Source organism: Lissotriton helveticus, chromosome 6 (assembly GCF_964261635.1).
Source record: "Lissotriton helveticus chromosome 6, aLisHel1.1, whole genome shotgun sequence".
Lineage (NCBI taxonomy): Eukaryota > Metazoa > Chordata > Amphibia > Caudata > Salamandridae > Lissotriton > Lissotriton helveticus.
Genome location: NC_136067.1, coordinates 1,673,798,647 through 1,673,820,838, shown reverse-complemented (window position 1 = coordinate 1,673,820,838; position 22,192 = coordinate 1,673,798,647). Strand labels below are relative to the sequence as shown.

General features: G+C 43.9%; 1 protein-coding gene across 2 annotated transcripts in view; it reads right to left on the bottom strand.

The window, feature by feature from the left end:
* PLCB1 (phospholipase C beta 1) overlaps positions 1–22,192 on the bottom strand; it is a 2,228,480-nt gene that overhangs the window by 1,741,754 nt on the left and 464,534 nt on the right. For both annotated transcript variants that reach the window (XM_078649524.1, XM_078649525.1), the window contains exon 3: positions 7,903–7,971. In XM_078649524.1, the coding sequence (XP_078505650.1) occupies positions 7,903–7,971 (69 nt within the window). The remainder of the gene's footprint in view (positions 1–7,902; positions 7,972–22,192) is intronic.

Sequence of the window (22,192 nt, the reverse complement as noted above, 5' to 3'; positions counted from 1 at the left end):
AACAGTCCGTAGCGGCCGCCATCTTGTCTCTCGGTAGGATTGAGAGACAAGAGGAGGTCAAAGCGAAGGGGGAAATGACCATAAGGGGGCATAGTAGATCCTTCCTGACCTCTTAGGTTTGATGTACCATTTTGCCAAGTTTGGTGTAATTCCGTTCAGCCATTCAGGCTGTAGACGTATGTAAATGTCCTATGGAAAATTGCATGGGGAAAACACATTTGAAAGTGTTGAAATTTAGAACCAATTAAAATGTTACTTTGGTTTGTATTTGTGTGTGATGAAAGTTAATTGGTTATGTATATATGTCAAATGAGAGGAAACCACAGCCATTTTGTGATACTACTGTCTGAGGTACATTTGTGAGGAATTTTTGGTGGTGAATTTCTGGTGTTTGATTTACACAGTACTAACACTTTTCCTACTTTTAAAAAGGTGAGTTGTTAATTTGTAAGGGGAACTATGTTGTACACTTGAAGATAATTTGAAAAATGTTTTCTGTTATTTATTTGCAGTCCTTCTGTTATACTAAATACTTGATAACGTTAGTTTTATATTATGTATTACTAAAAACGATAAATGAAAGTGATTATTTTTTTCTGCAATTTACAGCAAGCAATTTCAAAATAAAATGGCTCACAATGAAGAGACCGTGGCAATTTCTTTTGAATTGTCCACTACATTGATTGAAATTGAGAGCACCAATAATGAAATATTGTCACAAGGAGGACATGACTTGTATGATTCCATTAGATTGATTGAAATGGACAGCACCAAGAATGAAATATTGTCACAAGGAGATGACTTGAATGATTCCACTACGTTGATTGAAATTGAGAGCAGCAATAATGAAATATTGTCACAAGGAGGAGATGACTTGTATGATTCCATTAGATTGATTGAAATGGACAGCACCAATAATGAAATATTGTCACAAGGAGGAGATGACTTGAATGATTCCACTACATTGATTGAAATTGAGAGCACCAATAATGAAATATTGTCACGAGGAGATGACTTGAATGATTCCACTACATTGATTGAAATTGACAGCACCAATAATGAAATATTGTCAGAAGGAGGAGATGACTTGAATGATTTTTTTGATCAATCTCTTGATGGCGAATTTATCGAGTGTTTGGAGACCATAGAGTTACAAGAATCATTATTGGAGACTTTTCATGAGGACATTGCTGATGAGGACATGTTACTAGTTCTTTCAAATTTAGAAAATTCTGAAGAATAAATGTATATTTAGAAATCAAAAATTGTTTGAGACATTATTCATTTTTATTTTTAATTTATGAGGTTGTAGCGAAGTGATTGTAGTATAAAATGAGACTTATAGTATAGAGTGCAACATTTTTATGTTACATGGTAAGTTTACTCATATTTACTTCCCTTCTGCCACTATATTATCTCCAATGTGTATTTGACATCTCTTCTTCATCTCCGGCCTCCTTTCTCTCACTGTGTGTCTCCGATGCATCTTATCGCTGCTATTTTGTGTAATTACAGAAGAGAGTAAAATAAAATAGTTCGGAACGTGAAAAGGGGGCAAAGTAGAGTACTCCTCACCCCCTAGGCCTTTTTAGGCGGTCCCAAAAGGATCAGTTTCTGCTTTCCTGAGAGATTATGGTATGAGTTCCATATACCACAATAACTTGCATTACAACATGCAAGATATCTATCTCCTATTACCAACTTTTGGAGATATTCGCGCTAAGCGCGAATATCTCCAAAAAGTAACACCTGCCCTGAGCAGTTCTTAGCCATGTTATCCAATGGGAGGTGGATAACATGGCTAAGAGCATTAGCTCGGTAATGTATGAATATCGCTGAGTTTTTAGCGATATTCATGCATTGCGGCCGTTTATTATCGCATTTGTGATAAACCTTGATAATAGCAAGGTTTATCTTCGATAATTTCTGATGATGCTTAGCGGTAAAAAATTCGTTGGTAAGCATCGTTAGCGATAAATATCGCTTAACTTTGGTAATATGCCCCAACGTCTGTTAACGTTCGATTCGAAGGAAATGAGGAAGTGTTGAAAAACATTGTCTGCGCCATCTTGCCTTTTTTGAAATGCCACACTTTTGTCGTGCACGGCAGCCATTTTAGATGTCTTGACCAGACCCACTCTCTGCACGCTGTCGATTCGTAGCATGGCTCCTCACCCTCGCAAGCATCTTCCCCAGGCACTGGTCACCCCCGCTCTCTGTCTTATGCATGGGCAATAAACCTCCCCCCATCTGCGCTGCTCTTCCCTGAGAATCACACTGTGCCCGCCCGACACCTCCCTTTCGCCCTATTCACTACCGCACCCTCTGACACTCCTCTTCCTCTGTGTCCGATTGTCCAGGCTATCAGCTAGCCCTGCAGATGTAGTTTATGGCCCCAGCTGTAAAGAATCACCCCTCTTCAAAGGAGTTATAGTAGATCAAGGCCCACACCCGATGAGATCCGTCACACCACACGTGTTCCTACTATCTGAAAACTATCCTGTATTGTGATTGGGGAGGGGACAGAGCCTGAAGCGGAAGATTCCAGGAATGACTCTTTGTACATCAAAGTTTTTACAATTATGTGTCACATTAAAAATATATAGCACTCCAACAAAGTAGTAGGAATATAAAACTTTAATAACATATAAATATATACAACAAAACAAAAACAGTAAAAACATTTAAACAACGAAGAGACCGTGGCAATTTCTTTTGAATTATCCAATAGATTTATTGAAATTGACAGCACCAATAATGAAATATTGTTGTCAGTAGCGGTCTGTTGTGCGAATAGTTCCAAGGCAGCAGAACGCGCTGAAATCTAGATGGCACGAAAGTGATGTCTAGCAAGTTGCCGCCCAGCAAATAACGGCGTGGGGCGCCGCGGGGGTGAGTGAGTCCAGTAGGCACCACAGCTATTCTTAGCGGCATTGCAGAATTACTGCTGGGGACAATGCCTGTGCTGTAGCAGGGTCACAGCAGAAACAAAAAGGATTCTGTTGAAGATGTTGTTGGTTTTCAATTTGAAAACAGTTCTGGTGTCAACTGCTATGCTATTGTAGTGGTTAATGTTTTGTTTTCTCTAGAAAATGTAAAAGAGGGGGAGGCAGTCCAAAGTTCCGTTAAAAGGGCAAAGGAAAGGATCGGTGGTTTGAACTATCAGTCAAAAAGGGGAGGGGGTGCAACAATTTTTCCTACCGGGTCACACTGTGCTTTCACCGGAAGTGAGGTCTGCAGGATTCTAGTAATTCAAAGTGAGGCTGGCGCCGACGTCCCGCGGATACAGTTTCGTCACTCCACGGGTGATCATGGCAGTCATTCCCCATCGGGGGTCGGAGACTCCCGCGGCTCCTCTAGAATCTTCAAGGTCGTGGAGGACTACGGTGGTGGAGTCAACCAGTGACCGGGCTATTTGTTTATGCTGGGCCCGCTCTTGCCAGGTCGACCGCCATTTTGAGAGTTCGGTAGCTACTGGCGATCGCGGGGTCAAATGAGCGGACGGGCTCCACCCTGCCGGGCGAGACGTTGCAGCATAGCCACAGTGGAAGAACCCTTTTCCGGGCGCCTGGAGCGCTGAGGGTGCAGCTGGGAAGCCTCCACCTGGGGAGGCGGGAGAGGCCTGTTCGCACCGTCTCTCCCTCCCAGTGCACCCCACGGCGTCTCGCTTGAGATTTGTTATGGCCGGACCAGGCGATGAGGACGAGGGGGGGGGGGTCGGAGGCATGTGCAAGACATCCCCCCCCCAGTGTTGTCGCAGCCATTTTTCAAGAAAGAAGAAGTGTCCCGTCCGTCTTCGGGCCGGGCTTCCGGTAGATGTCGGCCGGACGCCCCTGGCTCTGGCCCCATTAACGGGTTTCTTGGTTTATTGGCTGCAGCCGGATCCCGTCGGCCTCGGCCCCCCGACCGTTGGTGGCCGGACCGGAAGAGCATGTGGCGGGACTACCTGCAACTCTCAAGGGCCACCGCGGCCGGACTGGGAGAGAGAGGGGAGGGTCGAGGAGACATTCCCCCCCCCCCTGCAACTGTTCAGCGTTGTAAAGGCAATCCCCTGGCCGGGTCCCGCTGGTCTCGGCCTCTCCTCCGGCTACACCCTACGTTAGGATCTCCTGGCCGAGGCGTGGCAGCAGGACCTGCTTTATATGGGCTGCTCCCGGCTGGGCGTAGCCGGAACCCTGCCCCACCTTGGAAGTTTCCAGAGTGGGGGCGGATGTTCTACTGACTTGCATTTTCCCTAGTCTATCGATTTTTTGGGCGTGGCAGGCGGTGGGACAGCGAGGGGTGATTTGGTTTCTCTTACTGTTTTTCTGGTCTCTCACCACTGGCATATTTCTAACGTTTTCTTGTTTCTAGGACATTAATAGGTTTTATCATTACGTTATGTTATCGTTTCTTTGTTCGTTGTTTAATAAAAGTTCATGTTCATCAGTGGCCTACTGATTTTCGATTTCCTATTCTTTTCTTTCCAGGTTGTTTCATGCTAAAGTTTCTGTTAACAGGATACAGTGATCACTTCGTTATTATTGCATATGTCTTTTTCACTAGGGGTGCTCTCTGGTCGGGCCAGATGACGTATGTCTAGTAAATGGTCCGGGTGAAACAGGTGCATCAATCAGTGGGGAGTAGATAGGCATGACAGATTACAACGGGGGAGAAAGGTCCGCATTACGTACCCTTTCACTACTTGCAAAGATTTTCCTACGTTTATTTGCAAACAGGGAATACCTCCAAAAAGAACTAATTCCCAAACAGTCAATGTTCGGACAATCAATCAATCAATGAGGAATGAAATAGGTACGACGTGTTAAAGGCTTGCGTTACCTACCCTTCACTATCTGCAAAGGGAGAGAGAATATTCCTATTCTTCCTCGTTTGCAGGCAGAGAAGATCCTTAAGAGAACCAACTTCGAACAATTCAATGCTCGATTCAAACAATCAACAAGGGGTACTGTGAACACAAATGAACGCCGCTTATGTACATACGCATTGCTATTTTCAACAGGTTGTTCCTAATGTTTCTATTTTAGCGAGGTCAAAAAGAGATCCCATTAGTGGCCTACTGATTTTGCTCGATTCCTTTTGTTTTTTTACACGGTTTTTCGCTATCTGCAAAGACTAAACAGAGTATTTTGACTCTGTGCTTGTTTGTAAATAGAGAATGAACCAAAGAGAACAATCAATCAAATGGAGAGAGAAGCAGGCACGACGGATTACAAAGGGGGCAAAGGGCTGCGTTAACTACCCTTCACTATCTGCAAAGAGAGAGTACTCCTAATAGAAATGAGGGGTGGGGGGTAGCATTCAAAGCAGATCAGTGTGCATAAACACGAAAATGTTTTTACTTACCACGTACTTGACATTCGACAGCTTATGATATTTGCTATTAAAAAACCATTGAAATTCACTGAAAAAACCATAGGTTATAGACCATATATAGTTAGGAATTAGCATTTACAAAACCTTGAAAATTCACTGAAAAAACCATAGGTTATAGACCATATATAGTTAGGAATTAGCATTTAAAAAACCTTATTTTACTCACACAAAACCATTGAAATTCCATATATAGTTAGTTGCACTAACTATATATCGCGCACCCGCAATCCACTGCTGATGATGTCACATATTACATCATTCATGACATGGTCAGTGACATCACTGATGACATCTCAAATGACATCTCAAATGACATCACTGATGATATCTCATTTGACATCAATGGTCACATCAATGATGATATCATTAATGTGACAATACAATGCATCTCCTCACACTTTAATATAACCTCTGTTACACCCAGTGTTAAATACAGAGTATAATTTTTGAAACCATTGACACACCAATACTAGTTACTACATACGCACTCACTGATTCCTACGTCTACACACACATTCACTCATTCACCCATACAATCATTCATACATACAATCACTCATCTTTACAACACTATCATATGCACTCATACACCTATACAGACACTCACACTCTGCCACTCATCCATGGAGTTACTCACACACCTAGTCAGTCCTGTAAAGAATCAATCACAGTTCCATTTTCTAATCTACACAGTTAAACATAGAGTACCTTACATTTTAAAACATATACTAACACATACTTACTCTCTTATAGAATCACTGATACAAGTACACATTGATCTGCACAGAGTCACACACCTCCCAGCCAGCCATACACACACTCAGTCTCCCATACAAATACTTGTGCAACCAATCAATAACCCATATAGCTACTTATATAGCTACTGATCAACACATGCAGCAGCTTGCACAACAACAGACATGCTGATGCACACTTTCAGACAGTTTAGTCACTAACCCGTGCATTTAGTAAGACGCATTTAATCACTCACTCATACAGTCAATCACGCACCTACTAAAACCTTCATTCAGACACTTATACATCCACTCATTCTTCAATATGTAAAACATATTTAAACTTTACAGAAACACATAATCACTGGATGTTGTCATCAGTGATGTCATTTGAGATGTCATCAGTGATGTCATCAGTGATGTCATTTGAGATGTCATCAGTGATGTCATCAGTGATGTCACTGACCATGTCATGAATGATGTAATATGTGACATCATCAGCAGTGGATTGCGGGTGCGCGATATATAGTTAGTGCAACTAACTATATATGGAATTTCAATGGTTTTGTGTGAGTAAAATAAGGTTTTTTAAATGCTAATTCCTAACTATATATGGTCTATAACCTATGGTTTTTTCATTGAATTTTCAAGGTTTTGTAAATGCTAATTCCTAACTATATATGGTCTATAACCTATGGTTTTTTCAGTGAATATATATATATATATACAAAAGCTCCAAGGTACCCACAGCTTAAGGATGCACTCATTCAGCAGCCCTTGTTTCAAACGGGTATATATATATGTACACATACATGTCGAAAGACGCTATCCATCACGCTCCTTCACCACCACGGTAGCGAAATAACGTCAGCGAAACCACAGTTAAGTGCAAAATCTTCAGTGCTTTATTAGTGCTCTAGTTCCAGCCAGCATACATATATATACATATATATATATATTTATAGATACATATAGATATATTTAGATAGATTTATAGATACATATAGATATAGGTATATATATAGAGAGAGATATATAATTATATGTAGCATGTATAGGTATAGATGTATATAGATATAGAGAACACTATCCAATCATAGAATACTTCCAGACACCCCTTTGCATTCAACAGTCACCTGAATATTAAGTTAATGTTCCTGGCTCTCATTAGGAGTGGCACATAAATTCCATTGGTCCCGGTAACAGGAGTTACCAGGCCCACTGGAATTACTGATTTAGATTTGTTGCATGAAGATTTCAGCTGCTGAAAGCAAAATGTATTTGTTAAATACCACAGGAAAATAGGCTGGTACTGGTGTGGGAACAGGGGTGATTCTTAAATACTATTCCCCAAAATCTTGCATTCCCTGTTATTTCTCCACTTCCAAGTATAGTAGGACCCCCGAAGCTGATAATTGGGGGGCAAAGAAAAACAAGGATCAATCCTAGTAATGAACGTCCATACCAATAACAATCACACAGCCTCTAGTCACAAACCATCTTTACTTCTCGAGTGCAAGCTTAGGAAGTGTACCCCGTGTGCATACCCTACTTCTGTCTATCAGGCCCAAATGGTGACATTGATGCTCAAATTTCACAAAATGTTACTATTCTCAATGCTTGTAGAAGTCACAAGACATATCCATTAATCAGCCAGATGTTCTGACACACCACATGGTGGTGTAGCATGATAAAATCAATTAGTCCTCAAGACAAGAAGAAGAAGAAAGGTATGCTTTATGAAAAGAGACAGCAATACAATTTACAGCTGATATAAAAGGGTGATGCCTACCTTTGGTGTCCTCGCATGTTTTCCGCACCTGGCATCTTTAACCAGACTGATATCAAGCAATTCAGTTTCCTGCAAAGAAAAACAATGACAAGCTCTGTAATTTGAACATCTGGTACATGTGCACACTGATGACAATATGATTTTTTGTTGCTGCTTTTTACCATGACAGCATGTTAATACTGTTAAAATAAAGATGCACCTGCGTCAAAGTGTAACAAGTCATGATCTAACAATGGATTTACGACAATCGTCTCTGTACATGCATCTATTAAAGTATCGGTCGCCCTGTCTGCCCGACTCAGTCATCCTGTTTGTCTTACAGTTTGCAATTTGGACTTGCTGAGTTCTGAGCCTTGGCACTCGGCCAGTTCCCTGACATAATATTACATCATAAATATCAAGTATCAAAATATCAAGAAGATAAGAGTAAATAGGTAACTATAGATTTACTATTCTTAACATGGCATCTATGTATCTAGAAAAAAAAAATGATATATATGCAACTTTCTTCGCCTGGTAACGCTGGTATACCAAATGATGACGAACGCAGACCCAGATTTGGAGCAATTTCTGATTTATTTAGTGGACGCCCTGCACCACCGCCATGACGCGTTTCGGGCAACACAGTGCCCTTGATCACTTGACGCGCATTTGGAGTGCTTCCCAATATTTAAAGTGACAGTGCATGTACATGGTTTATCACAAGGCATAAACATAGAAGAAATCTGCAATCAGTTTGCTCAAAACCAATTTAGTAATCCCTTAAATAATGCATATAATAACAGCGATAAATAAATATTATCAGCCACATTATAGCATTAAAAGCAGTACATACGGTAAAAACATTTAAAACAATTATTATATGTTTCAAACATTGTAAAAGCAAAGGTTGATATCAAGCAAAGATTTTCCTAAAGTTAGAAAAAGAACCTTGCTAAGAGCAGTCTCTACACGCAATTTTATTGATGGTAGTCATGAACATCATACAGTAATCAACAATTGTTCAATTCTAAACGTTGCGCTGATATCAAATTGTCAGATATATATATTTTTTTACAAACCATGTATACATTTCATATCAGGTCTGAATGTACCAGTGTGCAAAATAGCAAAAGGGAAGTGTAAACAACATTGTCTCAAGCCAAATCCTGCCCAAGTGGGCCTTGATTGCAAATCTTTCCATGAGTAATTTTGCCTAAAGTGCATGCGAAAATAATGCTAATATTCACCTATAGTAGTCACAGCCATGACTTACTAAAGTGCAAATGTGCAAAAAATGGAAAGCTATAAAAACAATTATCATGGAGGCAGCGGCTAACTGGATCTAAGATCTTACTTAAAATCTCATTTAAAAGAAAATGGAATCAATCACAGACATGTATCGTGCTATCCAATTCTAAAATGTACCTTGTCTCAAGTTTTCGTAGCATAGTTTCCCGGTTGCCGCCTTGCTTCTGGGGAAGGATCATATCTATGACAAAGTATTTCAACTTATCTAACTTACTGTCATGATACTCCTTAAAATGTCGGGCAACCGGATAGGTAATATCAATGTTTGTAATTGCTCTCAACTGTTGAAGTACTCGCTTATGCACCTGAAATTTGGTGCTCCCTACATACTGCAGGTTGCACGAGCACTCCAGCATGTAAATTGCGTATTCAGTTTTACAATTGAGACTTTTACTGATCGGTACTGAATTGGGTTGAAAAGGTGTAGTATGGCTAGTTCTATTAACCCCATATTTGCACGCTTTGCATGTGTTACAGCGTGTAAAGCCATTTCTGGGACTCAACACGTTTTGGCCACCACCACTTCCGGACTACTTTTTACTAAGGAATTGCTCATCGACTGAGCCTTCCTAAAAGTTCTGCAAGGTGATCTAGTGGTTTGGTTGCTCAAAATTGAGTCACTCTCTACCAATGCCCAGTTTTTATTAATGATCATAGGTATGGTTTTGTGTTGCAGGCTGTATTTTAGAATCAATCTTGCGGATTGCTCATTTGGTATGCTAACTGGTTTGTTGTGAGTTAAAAGTGCTTGGGATTGATCAAGATTGGCAGTCTTATTCATGGCAATCTCAAGCTTTTTTTCAGGATGGCCCCTGTCCAGGAACCTATCCTTGCTCTGCAATTGTGCCATCTTGCACTCACTATCATTGCTGCATACTCTGCAAATGAGAAGCATCTCCCCGTAGGGGATGCTGTTAATCAGATTAACTAGTTTCCACCTTGTTGTCAACGATGTAGACTTCCACATCTAAAAAACACATGTTCTTTCTGCTCATTTGTGCAGTAAAACCAAGATTTAGGTTATTACAATTGATACACTCCACAGATTTCTCAGCACTTTCCTCCGTCCCCCTCCAGATCATAAAAATGTCATCGATAAATCTGTACCAACATAAAATCTGGTTTGCTAAAATCTCTTCGTATTCAATCCTAAGGGCCTGTTCCTCCCAGAACCCCATGTGCAGACAGGCATAACTGGGAGAAAAACAGGCAACCATGGCTACACCTCTGATTTGATAAAAAATCTGGTTATTGAATAAAAATAAATTATTTTCGAGACAGGTTAAAATCATGGTGGATAACATTTTGTTGGGCATCTGCATGGCATCAGATCTGGTATTCAGGTAGTATTCTGCTGCTTTGATACCATCACGGTGATTGATACTTGTATAAGGTGTTGTATCGTCCAGAGATATCAATAAATAGTCTTCTTCCCACTTAACTCCACTCAGTTTTCTCAAAAATTCTCCTGTGTCCTGTATATAAGAGGGGATACTTTTAACATGGTTTTGCAGGAAGAAGTCCACGTACCGCGATGTATTCTCCAGTAAACCCCCGCAGGCCGATATAATGGGTCTGCCTAGAGGTTTTGATGTGCACTTGTAAACTTGATTAGGCAAAATGTTGATTTGTGCTTAAATGGGGTACGCACAGTTGTTTTTATTTCCGGTTCGTCATAATGGGGTAAATGTGCAAGCATGGTACTTTCAGCATGTAATTCCTCCAGATCCCTGAGTAAAATTACATCTTGTCTTGATAATTCATTGGAGTCATCTGTGCCTGATAATTGTACATCAGCTTGATTTTCTTTGGTACCCCCTCACATTGTGTGGTATTTTGTCAAGGTGCATATATGTGGAGTTATATATAGTAAAACTTTAACTATAGAAACATACCGTCTCTGTATTTGTGTCCTCGATATTCTTGGCACCATATTTTAGTTCACAATATTTCTTTTTCCGATATTCTGTCTAAATAACCACCCGGCCCTCAACTAAATGTGCTTTGCAAAATGCAATACCTTGCTGCCTCCCAGTGCGGCTCTGTCATATTGAAAGGTCAATGGGCTGTCACTATGAGGGAGTAAATACTGATAAATAGCATACTGTAAAGTAACTGTTGTAGTTCAACATGGCAGGCCCAGGCACAAATACAAATGTGCTTGGCAGTCTGTGTTTGGAATACGATAGTGGAATAAGTTAACATATTTCCACAACCAACCATCTCTAATGCCACTGTGTGAGCCTCATGCTATGGTGCTGGTTTTGCTGCCCTGTCTGTGAGCCAATTTTCTCCCACATTGTTAAGGTGCCTTTAGATAATTATCCCAGTCCTTGTGGCAGATATCAGGTAAATGTCTAAGGCATTTTTGCAATTTTGGCTAAAATGCTTAATGTTGAAAATGGAATTCAGTTGTTTCTTACAGTTTTATGATATGATAAATGAGTAACTTACTATGATATGATAAATGCAATATTGTCTATCTATTCACGCCAAAATTAATTAACAAAATACTTAAGTCTTCTGGGTTAAAAAAATCCAATTATTTCATGCAACTGGCTATAGCTAACCACACTGTATTGCTCAGGCTTCAAAAGGATATATACTTAGTCAGCGGATGGAGATCTGGGCATGTCTGCCCTGCCAATTCTCCTTAAATGACTTGCTGCAACCTTGACCTATTCCATACTGTTGGTCTCTCTCAGGTATTCAGGCTCATTTTCTTTCGAAAATCTAGTTGCATAGATTCCTTTGCTGTTGATGAGTTTTGATTGTGATTTAAAAGACTTTGGCTTAAGATTTGCAAGCTCTTTCTTGTTAATAAATCCACCCATCCAACCTTTCATTCATGTATCCAAAAACAGCCCAACAAGGCCATCCAACCACCCAACTACCCACTCATCCATTCATCAAAACCTTCATCCATCCATCCATGGATACATGAATACATCCATCCATCTGTTTATCTGTACTTTTACCTGTCTACCTCTTACTAGTTCTACTCTGTCCAGCACTCCACTGGATTTCAAACCTACATTTGTGCATTAACTCCCCCAAGGAACATAACATAAATATTAGTAGATCTGTAATTGTTGCCACATAAGTACTAGTGCCTTAGCTGGAACACCGTACTGCTTTAAAGGTGACGACTCTAAAATGTGGCCCTTTACCATTCGATGAAGTCAAGCATGCACTAACATTCCACACATTGTTTTCCTCACTAATGTTCTCTGAAATGTGTCCTATTCTGCTTTTTTTGGGGTGAAACAATTTAACTGCTCAGCCATTTAGCTGTGACTTATTTTCATCTTATTTCTAACCACTTTTTAATGGTTGTGGCTCATAGACCTGGTGCCTTATAGCACATTACAAGAACAGGACATAACAAATACTATTCATAGAGCCAAACCGAAGATGCAACAAAATAATTTGAACTTTCACAAAAAAAGAATTATTTCTGGTTAAGCCACTATTAGCTGATGGTTCACCCGACCTACCGAGAACTCGTTTAGATGTGGGGAATCACAGGGTTTTCATCAGCTGACTCTGTTAGTCAAAACCACTGACAAGATGGCCCATCTACCACTGGGCTACAAGCCACTGTGGCACTTATCCACCTCCATATATAGAATGGGGTAGCAGTATTTGATTTTCCTGTGTGAGGCCAGCAAATGAGGCATGATGTTGCCAGGAAAGGAAATCAGACAAAGGGCCCCACACACAGGGAAAAGCTAGCCAGAATGTCAGTGCCATTATTATTAGTTTTTTAATAAAAACCTCCTAAAACAAAAAGAGTCCGCGAGTGTACGCAACAAACATGGACACCACTCGCCAGACTCTTCACCTTCAGTGTAAACTTTGCAGCAACAGCTGATCTGAAGGATTAAAGATCCACAACAGGCAAGAGGAAATCTATAATATGACCAGGGGGGCTGGTAGGCCATCTTCCACACTCAAAATAGGAGCATAAATGGTTTCCCTACTGAAGTAATTTACACCTCTCGCAATCTTGAACAATCCAGGGACCGAACTGTAGCAATCCATTTTTCTTGACAAAGACGCACTTCATCCACCTTCTTGCCTCATTGCGCCAGGACAGAAGGAAGTTTCCAACATGGCACGTGGAATTGTGGACAAAATGCAAATGTTAAGTGGACATGGTATGCATTTTAAAATAAGAATTTTATACCTTGTACAATTCACAAACTGTGCCGATTTTAATGTTTGTGGATTGCCAAGTCCAACGCGTAATACGGTCAGTTGAAATTTGCCATATTTTATACCGATAAACTGCCCAATTTGTAAATTTGTGCAGCCCTAAAGGGCAATGGCATAGTTAGACGTTTTGCTGCCCGTGGCGGTCCCTGATTTTGCTGCCTGGCAGCCACGCGTAAGAGCAGGGGAGGGATACTGGCGATTTGTGCGTTTGCTGCTCGGCGCCGGTGCATTTAAGAGACCACCCCTTGCTACGCCACTGATATAGGTTTTACAACAGGTTACTTTTCTACAATGCAACAATATTCATTGATCTGATTGGAAGTATGTCCTCTGTGGATAGCTCCTACACTAGTACTGTGTACCTAGCCAAGATGGAGGGTTTGCAAAGGGAAGCAAAAAAACTGAAAAAGCAGCTGGAAAGAATCAGGACACTATTAGTTTATTATGTAGAGACAGGGGTTCCTTCATGGCAACTGTTAAATCTCATTCTGTGCATAATTGGCAACACAGATTGCAACTGTAGGTAATCAGTTACATGGAAAAGTGCCTTAATAGAAAAAAAAAGAATGAAGGCACTGTTCTCTTTCCAAATACGGAATTACAAAGAAGAGCACTGGAATGGCATTATTAGTATGCTACTTTGACAAGTAAATGTTTTATTTTCTAATTCTGACACTAATTGTTATTTCACTTGAGAACAATCATATTGTGAGCCTAAATAGATACAATGATTACCATTTGCAATTAGCTAATTACTTTGTGACTGCCTCATTCGATCTTTGATATTCACAAATAAAATCCTAAAGGAACATAAGAGCCCTCTAGTGAGATCTGTATGTAAGCTACCTTTCAAAGGTTAAACATCTGGCAGGGTTGGCAAGAAGAATAGTTCAATGATTTTCAGTCCTCTAGGCAAAATTGAATTTTGTTAGATGAAATCTTCCCTGCACACTGAAAAAAGACACTTACCTAATTAATGAAACCTATGCTTACCCTCTGGAAACTTCAGGCCTGAATGACAGGCCTCCAACAATTAAAGGTTTATAAAAATGTACAGCACAGAGCTGGGTACCAGTAACTCCTTTTATTCTAATACCTGGAGACAATCCAGTGTGCTGTGCACATTGCATAAACATCCAAATGTTTGTCAGGAATAGAGTAACTGATGTGGCGAGGGTACCTCTAACTACTTAACAAATCCACTCTGGTTACATCAAAACACAGGTCTGAGAGAATCTCTGCTCAACCCCTTGTACCTGTGGCATGTTCAAGCATTACCAACAATTATGAAGTGAACAAAAGAACACTTTAAAATGCCCAGAGAAACGAAAGGTTCAAGGAGTAAAAAAGGTAACAAAATCATTAAGAAAGATTATGAGGAGCCAGAGAAATTAGGTGTTTTTAAATATTTGAGGCAGAAACCACCAAATAAAGGTAAAGAACCAATAACAAGTCACTTCTCATGGTTGACCAGGACTAGGTGAGTATTCAGACTGATGGCGATGGAGCAGGGGTCACTGGACTAAAGCTACCATGGCTGATGAGAGGTAATACCCCAGAACTGGTCCCAGGATGCTTGCTTCCTGTCCAGGGAGGACCTGGCCTGGCAGTTCAGACTGAACTGTTCCCATGAGGAACAGGGTCAAGTTAGGGTGGGAATCGAACCCTCGGAAGGTGGAATCAGGGCGAAAACGGAACGACTCACCATTTTAGTTAAGGCGCAGTCTAGTTGTTCACCCTGAGGCCTTTAAAACGGGATGCTGCACGAGCACGCTCGAACCCGTGGTAGTGCAGACAGCTGCACCACCTCGCTGCTACTAAAACATTTGTTTTTTGCACATTCGTTTTTAATCTTTGTGAAGCTGCTAGGCTGAATTTCTCTCTGGTGCTTTAGTAATATTATAAAATCGAGTTGCATTTTATTTGACCTCTGACTGGGAATTTTGTTGAGTGGTGGGCGGTGGGAATCGAACCCTGGGAAGGTGGAATCAGTACGAAAACGGACCGACCCGCCATTTTATTTAAGGCGCGGTCTAGTTGTTCACCCTGGAGCCTTTAAAACGGGACGCTGCACAAGCGCGCAGCAGATGCGCGCAGCGGGCGCACCTAAGGCAAGCCCGTCTGCGTCTGTCAGCGTCCCGGTGGCGCCCGGCGCCAGAAACTCTGGTTCATGTACACCAAGGACCTTGTATTCAAGGGACAGCCGCGTATACTACAGCAGGAAACGTCTGTTGGCAATTGGTAAGTGTGTAAGTTGCCGCCCCCATTCATCCTCTGTGGCTGGTACGAAGGACCTCAAATGTAGTATCAGTAATTGGGTAGCTCTTTCCCCCCTCAGACGCAGGAAGATCAGTGAGCCATCCAACTCTGGGCACACGCTCTCCTTTGCTGCATAATGCTCTGGCCAATAACGACCTTAAAGTTATGCTTTTGAACACACGCTCTATGAAATAGCACAAGTTTTAAATCTTTGACGCTCTCACTGAGCTTAAACCTGATGTTATGTTTTTGACTGAGACATGGCTTCATGAAGGCTCCAATCCCACTGTTGCAAACGCCATTCCCACCGGCTACCTGTTATTAAGAAAGGATAGGCTGGGTGGTCGGGGAAGAGGAGTAGCCATAATTTATAAAAATAAAAAATAAAAAATTTAAGTTTCATTGAGATATGCAAAAAAGAAACACAGCTATGAGCCTACAACCCTGGGGCCGGCAGCTAGTAAAGAGAAATATACTTATCATCATAGGAATAACACAGCCGTTTAGCCGACATCCCTGGGGACCGGTGGCGTAGCAGGTATATATACTTTGTGGTCCACACACCTATGTACCCTATGGGCACTTAGCTTGTATAAATGTACCAATACAGTCCTGTGAGTGGACTTCATCTCTTACTGCCAAAAAGTTCCTTTCAGGGCGAGGATAATTCCTATAAAATTGGAATATACAACTTTACAAACAACGCCCCCCCTCCCCTCAATGAGACACTCACAGTACCACAGTTTCATTGCGGCCGACTATACCACATCCAGTCATTAGTCACTTAAGGGGAGCCAGCGTCTAGCCCCCCAGTTTAATTCCTGAAGGCACGCATATCGACACGTAGGGAACCCCCCAATGCCTTATGAGTTGAGCGTCACTCCTTTTTCATTTAGAACATGCCACTCCAGAGACCCAACCCTGCACTCCCCTCTAATACTAGGGGGACACTGACCGGATATCTATCTGACACTCCCCAATAACACCCCCAAAGTGCAGCCCTCAATGACACTCCATTGTTACCTCCCCTGTTGTAGCCTCCCCGGGTTCACCCTCTGTTTCACCGCTTCTCAAATGTGTTTGATACAGTGTCCAGAAGTTTTTCGGGCAGCTGGTGGGGGGAAGCAGCTCTCTATAGTTTTCAGTTTGCATGCAGCAATAAAGCATATCATGCGCCCAGCATTTAATAGTGGATAGCGGCCCTCTTATCCAACTCAGTGCCACCACACGTCTAGCAATGAGCATTCCCATGTCCGTGAGTCTCCGGACCGCAACCGGGAGCCCCCTGGAGTGACCCAAAAGTGCCAGTGCGGGGTCGGGAGTCAGCTCTTGTTCCAGTATCTTGTTCGTTTCGGTGAAGATGCTGCCCCAATAGGCCTGTATACCCGGGCATTGCCATGCCAGGTGTAAAAAATCAGCAACCGGCACGTGGCATCTTTCACATTCCACTGACTGGCGGAGGCCATGCCTGTAGAGTCTTTCAGGGTTGTAATAAACTCTTTGAAGAAACTTAAAATGTATCAGTCTATGTTTCCCATTCAGGGATACCCTCCTAGTGTTCACACAGCAGTAACGCCACATGTCATCGTCAATCGTGACTTGTAGGTCTCTTTGCCATGCAACCCTTGCATTCATGAGCTGGTGTTCCCTGTGAGACATTGTGAGTTTGTATAAATGTGTCCATATTTGCAGGGAGACTCCGTTTTTACAACGTAAGTAAGTTCCGGGACTTCCGGTGGTTCCGCCAGGTCCGTCCCCAACAAATCTAAGTGCACTTCTCACTCTATGGAACTGGAAGCGGAGCAGTAAGGGAGCGCCGCCACCGGTACCTGCCACCTGGTCCCAGGTTTTGACCGTACCGTCTTGGAATAGGTCTCCAGCCACACGGATGCCAAGTTTGTGTAGAGCGTGGACCACTCCCATCTCTTCAATGGGGGAAAGCCATTGCGCCCAATCCACAGGCATAATGGGCGAGTAAAGCAGTACTCCTCCTTGGGCCTGCAAAAGAGAGTGCCAGGCGTGGTTCGTCGCCGTGATAGAGTCTAAAATGCAAAGTTCTGCGATCTTTTGGCTTAAATACCGTAGCTGGTAATTTAAGTGGGTCAGCGAATACTTTTTCCATATGCACATGCAGGATATCGGCGTCACCGTGTATCCACATGTGTAAGTGGGATGCCTGTGCCACTCTATAATATAGCTCGAAATCTGGAGCTCCCAGGCCCCCCATGTGGTACGGAAGTGTGAGTAGTGTCCATTTCACTCTAGGTTGCTTGCCCGCCCACGCCAGCTTTATCATTAGTTGTGTTAGTCTTTGAAAAAAAGCCCTCGACAGCACAATCGGGATAGCGTTGAACAAAAATAGGAGTCTAGGTAGTACCACCATTTTCATGATGGCTATGCGTCCCAAGAGGGAGAGCGGGAGCTTGCACCACGACTCCACATCGTCTTCTAGGCTGCTGAATGCCACCCCATAGTTTTCGCTAAGCAAGGTCTCTGAGTCAGTGTGTAGCCGGACACCTAGATATCTAATGGGGTCCAAGGACCACTGAAGTGGGAACTCCATGTCAAATTTTTGGGTAGCCGGAGTGAGGGGGAAGATCATTGATTTCGCCCAGTTTACTCACAGACCCGAGAGAGCACCGAAGCGCACCCCCTCCCTGAGCATCGACAATAAACTATGTTCCGGATCACGAACATACAGCAGGGTGTCATCTGCATACATCGAGACAACAATTTAATATGTCGGGAAGTTTATGCCTTCATTACTGTGGTATTCCCGCAATGCGCAAGCAAGCGGTACCGCCACCAGGGCATATAGCAATGGGGAGGGGAGAGGGGCAGGTCTGTCTCGTTCCTCGACCAATAGGAAAGGGGTCCGTAACTAGATCACCGACTCAAAGCCTGGCCAGTGGCTTGTTGTACAGAGCGCCTATCATTTGGAGGAATCGTGCGCCCAGGTCCATCCTATGTAAAACCTGTCGCATGAACGGCCACTTCACCGAGTCAAATGCCTTTTCCATGTCGAGGAAGACCGCGATAGCCTTCGTGTCCTGTATGACATGTTGCATCGTTCCAAGGACCGTGCGAATATTGTAGGTTAAGTTCCTACTGGGAATAAAACCCGCCTGTTCCGGCGCGACCAGCTCGGGGGCTAGCAAAGCCAGACGAGTCGCCAGCACTTTCGCATAAAGCTTGGTGTCAACATTAAGTAAGGACAGGGGCCTGTACGAGGCGCACTCATCATGCACCTTTCCAGGTTTACGAATCGTGACCAATAGTGCTTCCCTCATGGAGTGCGGCATACACCCTCCACACAGATGTCATCAAATAGCGTGGATAAATGGGGGATCAGTTGTTCTTGAAAGGCTTTATAAAAGCCCATAGTGAGGCCATCCGCCCCAGGAGCACCACCGGAGCGCATATTCGCTAGAGCCTCTATTATTTCATCTTTACTTATGGGGAGCATAAGGAATTCTCTGTGCGTGTTGGTAAGCATGGGCAGATCTATGTGTTCCAGATATTCTAATGTTTCGTCTCTGAGATCCCCACTCTTAGAGGAGTATAAGTCGGCATAGAAGCTTCTGAAACTTTGTGCAATATCTGTCTCGTCCGTGAGGACCTGGCCGCTCTGGGTCTTTAATTCAGTGACCGGCGGTTTCCCCCTGCTACCTCTCAATATTCTAGCCAGGACGGAGCTGGGTCTCTCCCCCTCTCTGTACGTCCGAGCGTATTTTCCCATGTGTTTAACCTCCCTGTCTGCTTCTTCGTTGTATTCTGACTTTATCTCTTCGTCTACTGCAGTGTCAGGGTGCCTATGTTGTCTCTGCTCCAGGTTCCCTAGATGTCGCTCCAAGTCGGTCAGCCTCTGCCTAATGGATTTGAGTACGCCCGAGTGCTTGGACATGGCCATGCCTCGTATGTAGACCTTGAAGGCCTCCCATACCGATTGACAGCTCTCCACCGAGCCAATATTGGCTTCGAAAAAGACTTCTATCGCTTCTGCTAGCTCCCCTCTGAACAGTGGGTCAAGTAGCGACTAGGGTGGGAAACGCCACATGAACGGAGGAATCGCCTTCGCGGGGGTGTCTAAAATCAGTAGGAGTGGTGTATGGTCCGACAGCGTGCGCGGTAGAATCTTGCATTCTCTAATCTGACCCATCATGGAGGAGTGTGCAAGCCAATAATCGATTCTGGTTTGGATATCATAGTAGGCAGAGTAGTGGGTGTACCCTCCCTGTGTTGTATGTCTGTACCTCCACACATCCACTAGATCGAGAGTAGTGAGCATACTATTTAGAGCCTGCGCTGCAGCTGAAGGCTTACGCGGAAGGCCCGCGGACCTGTCCAGCGCTGGGTTAAGTACCAGGTTAAAATCCCCTCCCCACAAGACCTGCGCTGAGTTGTAATTCCAAGCCACATTCGCTAGTGTGTGGTAGAAATCGGGGTAGTCATAATTTGGACCATAGACATTAACTGTCACTAAATCCACTCCCAGGCCCTTACACTTCGCTATCACAAAACGGCCTTCCGGGTCAGCGCTTAAATGGGTCAGAGCGAGCTTTGACCTTGGGCTTAACCACCTAGCGTGGGTCGTAAAGCCTGCCGCGATGATGTTGCCTTCCATACCTCTGCTGGACAACATTCTACTCTTAGGCGGCAGGTGAGTCTCCTGAAGAAGCGCTAAATCTACGTGCTGACGCTGAAGGTAGCTAAGTACTTTTCTCAGTTTGCGATAGTCGTTTAGCCCTCTAACAGTCCACGTGAGGGCTTGAATCGTAGCGAGGGAGCCGTGGGCATCCCGCTCAGCTGTGCTCGCCATTGGGTTCAAGGCTGTGCAGTGTGTAAGCACCAGTATCAGGTTCGCCTGATACCTGAGTGTGCAAATCGTGTTGTGTCTCCCCCCTTCTCAATCAAACCAAACATGAGAGCCTTTCCTCCCCCCACCCACAGCAGACCACCCCCAACAAGGCCTTGCAGAGTGTAGCACCACCCACCCTCCCTCCCGTCCTTTCCCTCAAACTTCGAGGACTCCGTAGAGTCCGACAGGTGCATTGCGCGCAGGGGCCGAGGTTGCCTAGCCACCGGCAAAAAGCGCACAAGCGCTCTGCACTAGTGACCCTCCACCCACATCCCGCTGCAGCTTGTGACTTGCATCAATAAAGCTTGTGTTATTTACAGTTTTCTACAACTCCCCCGATACATAGAGTAACATTCTTATGGAAATTTACCCCGCAGCTGCGGGCTATCTAAACAGCTCGACTGACCCGAGCAAGTGCTCCCACCTCCATGATTGTTGTACAAGGCAAAGGGCCATGTGGTCTGGCAGACAGAACATTTTTGCGTCTCAGTGTGTGGAGTCTCGATCAGGTACCATAAGTCCCCTTCACTCCATAGATCGAACCATACCACATTAGCACTAAACATCACTGGTGGCCACGAAGTTGGATCATACTGCTTACCCCAGCCTTGCTACCTAACCGCCACTTGTCTCCCATACAAAGAAGTCCGTCACTCCTGCTCATCGAGCTGGCTACCTCCCTCCACCTCGTTCGCCAGATCATTTGCGTCTCTGCGCCGCTCTCTAGACCAGCCCTTCAGGGCCTGCGTAAGGCTCTAGGGTGCGTGAACAGGTGAGACTGACCCTGCCGGTTGACACGCAGTTTAGCAGGGTATAGCATGGCGTAGTCCAGACCCAAGTTCCGAAGTTGTCGCTTGAACGGGGCGAAGTGCTTGCGGGCCTCCTGCACTCTGGCGGTGAAATCGGGGTAGAGCGAGATCTCTGAGCCCTCATACTGTAACGATTTCTTGTCTCTGGCTTGGCGCAGGACTGCATCTCTGTCCCTATAGTTGAGTACCTTGGCTATAATGGGACGTGGTGGGGCCCCAGGGCGCGGGCGAGGGCCCAGAGAGCAATGAGCGTGCTCCACTACGAACATCAGGGAGAAAGTCTCCTCTCCCAGTAGAGTGGTCAGGAGCTTTTCAATGAACCTCTCCATATTGCCCATTTGAGTCGTCTCTGGAAGGCCCGTTATACGTAGACTACAGCGACGAGAACAATCTTCTAAGTCTTCTGTTTTGTCTTGTAGGGCTTGCATCAGTTTCTCCATCTTCTTATGGTCAGTATCAAGTTCCGTTTGTGCCTCCTCGACCGCTGTAAGTCTTCTTTCGGACATATCCAGCCTTTCAGCGTGCTTGTCGATCCGCTCCACCATTCTGTCCATTCTATAGGTGAGGGCGTCAAGCTTCGAGCCCAAGGATGTCATGCTGCTTTGGAGGCCTTTTTCCATTGCTAGTAACATACTTTTAATGTCCGAGCCTCCTGCGTCTTCAACCTCATCTTGCATGGCCCCTTCGTTCGTGCCGCCAGCATCTTGTGACTTAGAGCGCCTCTGATCAAATGAAAGTTTGGACTGTGTCTTGTCGCCCCTGCCCACCCTTTGTTGCCGTGCCAGGCGTCGCAGGTGCCTCCTTCTGTTGTGTGTACCTATCTCTGTGGGCCCCAGGACGTTGATTTCTGAATACG